At 49.7% G+C, this 7,500-nt stretch overlaps 2 protein-coding genes across 9 annotated transcripts in view; both read left to right on the plus strand.

The window, feature by feature from the left end:
* Positions 1–365, plus strand: part of LOC116507819 (flotillin-2-like) — a 44,208-nt gene extending 43,843 nt beyond the window's left edge. Inside the window, exon 8 of the mRNA XM_032216153.1 lies at positions 282–365. Coding sequence (XP_032072044.1) covers positions 282–365 — 84 coding nt within the window. The remainder of the gene's footprint in view (positions 1–281) is intronic.
* Positions 366–3,060: 2,695 nt separating this feature from the next.
* The window catches only part of LOC116507241 (dehydrogenase/reductase SDR family member 13-like), a 35,139-nt gene continuing 30,699 nt past the window's right edge, over positions 3,061–7,500 (plus strand). For 2 of the 8 annotated variants that reach the window (XM_032215261.1, XM_032215259.1), the window contains exons 1-2: positions 3,061–3,203; positions 6,383–6,501. In XM_032215261.1, coding sequence (XP_032071152.1) covers positions 3,068–3,203; positions 6,383–6,501 — 255 coding nt within the window. In that variant the 5' untranslated portion in view covers positions 3,061–3,067. Of the gene's footprint in view, positions 3,204–3,579; positions 3,785–4,126; positions 4,254–6,382; positions 6,502–7,500 lie in introns of those variants that run through there. The other 6 variants (XM_032215260.1, XM_032215258.1, XM_032215265.1 and 3 more) reach the window with 6 other exon arrangements.

Here is a 7,500-nt window from a genome sequence, read left to right on the forward strand (position 1 = left end):
CCCTTCTTTCTCCCTTACCTCTCCCCTACTCCTACCCTCTCTTCCCCTTCCTGCCCTCTCTCCTTCTCTTTCTCTCCCTTCCACCCACCTCTCCTTACCTCTTTCTTCTTCCCTTACCTCTCCTCCATTCTTCCTCTTCCTTTCCTACTATCTCTCCTTCTCTTTCTCTCCCTTCCACCCTCTTCTCTACAGCTAGAGGGATTTAAATTATTTAAAAGAAACAGATCTAATGAACAAAGAGAGAGTTGCACTAAATATAAGAAGTAACTGCATCTCTACAGAAATACAGCACAACAATGATGAAAACCATCCTGAATGCACTTTGGGTCAATATAAAAGAGGGGGGAAATATGACATTACCATAGGTGTATACTATAGGCCACCCAACCAAGCACAGGAAATAGATGAACTCTTTGTTGGTCAGTTAAGGAAGATATGGAAACACATCACAATAGCAATGGGGGATTTCAACTACCCTGACATCAGTGGTGGATTGCCAATTTCTTTACTACCAGTTTGGGCGCATATTCATGCAACACTTCTATGCAGGTGTGGAAGCATCCGGGTGGGTGGGCAAAGCTTCCCACCACTGCTACTACCGGTTCACCTGATCCAGGCTGAACCGGGAGCAACCCACCTCTGTTTGACACCAACTGGGTGACAAACTATGCACCAAGTGGAAAATCAACCAGGTTCCTGACAAACCTAGCAGACAACTTTGTCTCCCAAAAAGTAGAGGAGGGAACTAGGGGGTCAGCTATATTGAATTTAATTCTCACTAACAAAGATGAGATGATAGCAGGTGTTTAAGCTACAGGAACCCATGGGGTGGCGGGGAGACTAATCATGGAGTATAGGAATTCAGCATTATGCAAGCACAAGCAATAGAACAAGTCAAATTAGAGGCTAGGATCTTAAGAGAGCCAATTTCAATAAAATTAGAGCTTGGGAAGGATTCCCTGGATGAGAATCCTCAAGGGGAAAACAACTCAAGAAGCTTGGGAAATTTTGAAAAGTAAGATTATAAAAGCCCAGTCTAGTACAATAACAATGAAGAAGAAAAATAACAACTCTCAAAAGAAACCAGCATGGCTGCATAAAGAACTCTCTGACAAATTGAAAGACAAAAAGGATAAATATAAAAAGTGGAAAGAGGGGCACATAACTAAGGCAGAATACCAGCAAATAGCCCGAATCTGCAAAGATGAAGTGAGGAAAGCTAAGGCTCACAATGAAGTAAGGCTTGCAACCCAAGTCAAAAATAACAAAGAAAGTGTCTTTCAACATGTAAAAGACAAGAAAAAAGTCAAGGAAACGATTGGTCCATCAAAAATGGCAAGAAGGTGACAAGCAACAGGGAGAAAACAGAACTGCTTAACTTGTTCTTTGCATCTGTCTTTACACAAAAGGAAAAATAGTTCAACCAATCAAAAACAGCAACGTGAAAAACAAATTAGGAACTCAAGTTAAAATAGGGAAGAAAATTGTAACTGAGCACCTGCTCACTTACACGAGTTCAAACCACCAGGACCGGATGGATTACACCCCAAGGTTTTGAAGGAACTGGCAGATGTGAGCTCAGAACCATTGAACTATGTCTTTCAAAGGTCCTGGCGCACCTGGGAACTGCCAGAGGACTGGAAAAGGGCTGATCTGGTTTCCAAATTCAAAAAAGGGGGAAAATGGATCCAGGAAACTACAGACCTATCAACCTGACCTCAATACCTGGGGAGATTCTGGAAAAGATAATCAAGCAATAAATCTGCAAACACCTAAAGGCAAAGAAAGTCATAACCAAAAGCCAACATGGGTTTGTCAAAAACACGTCAAGCAAGACAAATTTGATTGCTAGAAGACCTCCAAGGCCCCTTCCAGCTCTGTTGTTCTGTTCTCTTCTTTTAGTCCAATCCCCTGTTCAGGCAGAAAACCTTATACTGTTTTAGACAAATGGCTGTCCAGTCTCTTCTTAAAAATCTCCAGTGATGGAGACCCACAATTTCAGGAGGGAAGCCTGATTGACTGTCTTCATTAGCATGAAATTGCTCTGTAGATCTGCCTCTGGGGAGCTTTCCTTCCTTCCTCCCTCCCTCCACCTTCGTTCCTTCCCTCCTTCCATCCACCTTCCTTCCTTCCTTCCTCTCTATCTCCTCCTCCTTCTCATCTTTTTCCTTTCCTTCCCTCTTTCCTTCTTATTCCTACCACCTTCCTTCTTTCCTTCTTTTCTTGCCTCCTTTCCTACCTCCATCCCTCTCTCGGTCTCCTTCTCCTTCCTCCTTCCTTCCTTCCTTCCTTCCTTCCTCAAGAGGGGACGAGTGGAGGGCGAAAGGGCGACAGGCTGCGGGTGGCCAAGGACCCCTCGCCTTCGGACCCAGGACGAGAGACCATGAGGAGAGCCCAGGACGAGGGGTGGGCGAGAGGTTGGCAGAGCAACGAGCGGCCGTGGTTGTACCAGGCAGTGGGTAAAAGTGTGGGTAAAAGGGAAGCGGCGGGGGCGCTGGCGGCGGTCGCGGCGCTGCTGCTGGGGCTCTACGCGCTGCTTTACTACAACTTCGTGGCGGCCACCCGGTGTCGGAACGCGGTCAGCCTGCGGGGCAAGACGGTGCTCATCACAGGTCAGCTGGGGGGGGAGTGCCTTCTTTCTTTCTTCTTTCTTTCTTTCTTTCTTCTTTCTTTCTTTCTTTCTTTCTTTCTTTCTTCCTTCCTTCCTTCCTTCCTTCCTCCACCCTCCCTCCCTTCTTACCTATCTACCTTCCTCCACTGCCTCCCTCCTTCTCCTTCCCATCTCCTTCCCACCCTCTTTCTTTCTTTCCTTCCTTCCTCCCTCCCTCCCTCCCTCCTTGCCTATCTACCTTCTTCCTCCACTGCTTCCCTCCTTCTCCTTCCCATCTTCTCCCTCCCTCCCTCTTCCTTCCTTGTCAGCAGGAGGGGGGGGCGAGAGGGTGGCAGCGCTGCGTGTGATCGAGGCTGTCCCACGCGGGGGGCGGGGCAGGGGCCGTCCCAGGGAAAAGGAAGCAAGCGCTGGCGGTTCCGCGGGGTCAGCTGGCGAGGGCCGGGCAGGGATCGGGCCATGGAGGCGGCGGGGGCGCTGGGGGCGGGGACGGCGTTGCTGCTGGGGCTCTACGCGCTGCTTTACTACAACTTCGTGGCGGCCACCCGGTGTCGGAACGCGGTCAGCCTGCGGGGCAAGACGGTGCTCATCACAGGTCAGCTGGGGGGGGAGTGCCTTTCTTTCTTTCTTTCTTTCTTTCTTTCTTTCTTTCTTTCTTTCTTTCTTTCTTCCTTCCTTCCTTCCTTCCTTCCTCCCACCCTCCCTCCCTTCTTACCTATCTACCTTCCTCCACTGCCTCCCTCCTTCTCCTTCCCATCTCCTTCCCACCCTCTTTCTTTCTTTCCTTCCTTCCTCCCTCCCTCCCTCCCTCCTTGCCTATCTACCTTCTTCCTCCACTGCTTCCCTCCTTCTCCTTCCCATCTTCTCCCTCCCTCCCTCTTTCCTTCCTTGTCAGCCAGGAGGGGGGGCGAGAGGGTGGCAGCGCTGCGTGTGATCGAGGCTGTCCCACGCGGGGGCGGGGCAGGGGCCGTCCCAGGGAAAAGGAAGCAAGCGCTGGCGGTCCGCGGGGTCAGCTGGCGAGGCCGGGCAGGGATCGGGCCATGGAGGCGGCGGGGGCGCTGGGGGCGGGGACGGCGTTGCTGCTGGGGCTCTACGCGCTGCTTTACTACAACGTCGGGGCGGCCACCCGGTGTCGGAACGCGGTCAGCCTGCGGGGCAAAACGGTGCTCATCACAGGTCAACTGGACGGCGGAGGGGGGTCTCGGTGGGCATTGCCTCTCTTTCTCTCTTACTTCCATAAAACCCCTTCCCACCTCAGTGGCTCCGCGCAGGAGCAAAAGCGCAGCGCGAAGGTCAAAGGAAAACGCACAAACACTCTCTCTCCCTCCCTCTTTTTCTTTCTTTTTCTTTCCTTCCCTCCCTCTCTCCCTCCCTCCCTTCTTCCGAGCCCAAGAGGGGATGAGGGGAGGGCAAAGGGAAGGGCAGCGCTCCTGGTGACCATGTCCCTCCCAGTGGGGGAGGCGGGGCGGCAGGGAAGGTTCGTCCGGATAAAAGGGAAGCGGCGGGGGCTGCGGGGCCAGCGACCATCGGGCCATGGAGGCGGCGGGGGCGCTGGGGCTCTACGCGCTGCTTTACTACAACTTCGGGGCGGCCACCTGGTGCCGGAACACGGTCAGCCTGCGGGGCAAAACGGTGCTCATCACAGGTAAACTGGGGGGGGAGGGGGGTTTGGGGCATTGCCTTTCTTCTTTCTTTCTTCCTTCCTTCCTTCCTTTCTTTCCTTCCTTCCTTTCTTTCTTCCTCCCTCCCTCCCTCCCTCCCTGTCCCTCTCTCTCTTCCTTCCATAAGCCCCCCTCTTCCTTCCTCTCCCTCTCTTTCTTTCTCTCTCTCTCTCTCTCTCTCTCTCTCTCTCATCCTCCCTTCCATAAGCCCCCCTCCCACCTCAGGGGCTCCGCGCAAATCAAACTCCCGGAGCAAAAGCGCAGCGCGAAGGTCCCAGGGAGACGCGGGTGGAAAGGCGACCCCAACCCAGGTTTCTCCGCGGAGTCTCCTCTTTAAAAGCCTCCCCTGATGAAGCACCCACAACCTCCGGTGGCCAGCTGTTCCACTGGCTAAAAGTTCTCACTGTTAGGAAGTTTCTACTCGGTTCCAGGTTGCTTCTCTCCTTGATTGGTTTCCATCCATTGCTTCTTGTCCTGCCCTCAGGGGCTTTGGAGAATAGGCTGAGCCACCTCTTCTTTGGGGCAGCCCCTCAGAGACTGGAAGGTTGCTATCATGTTGCCCCTCATTTCTGCCCGTTCTTTGCAATGAGAGATAGCTGGAAATCAGCTTTTCAGGCTGCCCCGGGGCTGATTGGGGGCAAGGGTCCCTGGCTCTTACTCCCTGGCTTCGGCTGTTTCCCCAGTTGACGGCCCATTTAACCTTCCTTCGGGAGGAGGCCAAGGCTGTTGCCAGAGTGTTGGGAGACCTGCGCCATTTTTAAATTATTATTATTAAACATATTTGCCACCCATCTTGCTTCAAAGTGGCCCTTTCAAAGACCACAAGGACTCAAAGCATCTCAGCCAGGAATGCTGATCTGTATTTCTACACACCTCCCAACGTCCGGTAAGAACCCACAGGCTAGGCCTCCTCCGGGTGCCGTCGACCGGACAATGCCGACTGGCGACCACTCGGGGGGAGAGCCTTCTCTGTAGCTGCTCCGGCTCTCTGGAACGAACTACCAGCAGAGATCCGGACCCTTCCCACCCTCGCGGCCTTCCAAAAAGCCACCAAAACCTGGCTGTTCCGACAGGCCTGGGGTTGCTGATTTTCGAATCAGGTTCAACCCCCAATTAAACCGAATGTATGTTGTGTTTTTTAAAATTGTTCGTATTGTTTGTATTCTCCCCCTGTGTGTATTTTATTTTCATTTCGTGTTTGTAAGCCGGCCGGAGTCCCCCCGGGATTGGGTGGCATAGAAACCCATTAAATTGCGAAATTTCTGTGGGGATATTTGTCTTTCTCAATGGTCGGCACACCACGTTGTGAGTGCAGATATCAACACAAATAATCCTTCTTTAATTAGTGTGAGACTGAGGAGTGCAACTCTGCACAATAATCAATAACCTGATCCTTCCTTAACAAAGATGAGACAGCACCTGGCACATCGGCACATTCCATCGCTGGCAACAATATCTGCTGGTCTATTAACTTACGCAAACATAGCTGGCATTTTTTGCCTAGCTAATCCAATCAGCACAAGTGAACTTTGATCAATTAGCTTCTGCCGCGTAATCTGTTTTATGACCATAAATAGGGAGCTCTCACAGCTGTTGAGAGGGCATTCCCATTAAGCTAATTCCTGCCTGCGTGCCTTCTCTTCATCACCACAACATATTTCAACCATCCCATGGATTGTTGTATGCCAGAACTGGATAAAACCTCGTAACGGGGGGGGAAAGTCAGTGGTTTTGAATATGTTTGAAATATTGGAACCCTGTGGGATTTTTTTTCAGTGCTGCTGCACCTTCAAACAGTTACTAAATGAATGCTTATATAAGTCAAGGACTAGCTGTATTAAACCTGAATAATATTAAGCTATTCCTTATTGAGGTAAGACTGCTCTGAAATAAATCATGCCCTGAGTCAGAATTTCTCCACCTGTGCAACTTTAAGAAGTTGCATCCTTTTAATTGTGGGAGTTGAAGTCCACCCATTTTAAAGTTTCCAAGGTTGAGAAATATTGCCAAAAAAATGCTTCATTGTGTAACATCACAAAAACTGCAGGCACAAAAAATGCAGGCCCCCTCCTTCTGGGCGATCTCGGTGAATCCTTTCTCTGCCCTTTCCTAGGTGGAAATACTGGGATCGGGAAGGCCACAGCGGTGGATCTGGCCCGGAGAGGCGCCCGCGTCATTCTGGCATGCCGCGACAGAGCGAGAGGAGAATCCGCTATGTACGACATCAGACAGGTAAGCGGTTTTCTCCGTTCCTCCGATTTCTTCTGCATCCAGGTGTTTTCCTGGTGGTTTTTATTCATTTATTTAGCGAATGGCATCTAAAGAGATCATGCAATCTCCGATATTCAAAACAGAGAAAAACCACTATACCTACAAACCAGAGGTGGGTTGCTCCCGGTTCAGCCCAGTTCAGCCAAACTGGTAGTGGCGGCGGCGGCGGCAGGCTCTGCCCACCTGCCCGGATACCTGCACATGTGCAGAAGTGTTGCACATGAGCGCACACCAAGCATAAGTGGACCGGTATTAAGCCGGCTAGCCACCCACCACTGGTACAGATGCAAATGTATATTTAAGAGAAACCCTAACAGATGAACAGAGTTGGAAGGGATCTTGTAGGTCATCTAGTCCAGTGTTTTTCAACCTTTTTTGTGCAAAGGCACACTTTTTTCATGAAAAAAATCACAAGGCACACCACCATTAGAAAATGTTTTAAAAAATTAACTCTGTGCCTATATTGACTATATATAAAGTAATTTTCCCACGGCACACCTTACACTATGTCACGGCACACTAGTGTGCCACGGCACAGTGGTTGAAAAACACTGATCTAGTCCAACCCACCATCCAAGCATTAAATAAATTTAAATAATACTTCAACAAATACATGTATATCAAATCAGTGGACAGTACAATAGGCGAGATGAAATATTGTTATTCTAAAACCATGATAAAATCGCCATAATATGGCACTATAGAGTTAGAATGGGATAGATGTTATACAGATAATCCTCAATTTACAACAGTTCATTTAGTGATTGTTCAAAGTTTGAAGGCACTTATGACTGTTTTTCACATTTATGACCATTACAGCATCCCAATGGTCTTGGGATCAAAATTAAGATACTTGGCAACTTACTCACATTTATGACGATTTCTGTATCCTGGAGTCATGCAATCACCTTTTGTGACCTGTAACAAACAAAGTCAATAGGGAAAATAGATTCACTTAAC

This window comes from Thamnophis elegans, chromosome 4 (assembly GCF_009769535.1).
Source record: "Thamnophis elegans isolate rThaEle1 chromosome 4, rThaEle1.pri, whole genome shotgun sequence".
In the NCBI taxonomy this organism is placed as follows: Eukaryota; Metazoa; Chordata; class Lepidosauria; order Squamata; family Colubridae; genus Thamnophis; species Thamnophis elegans.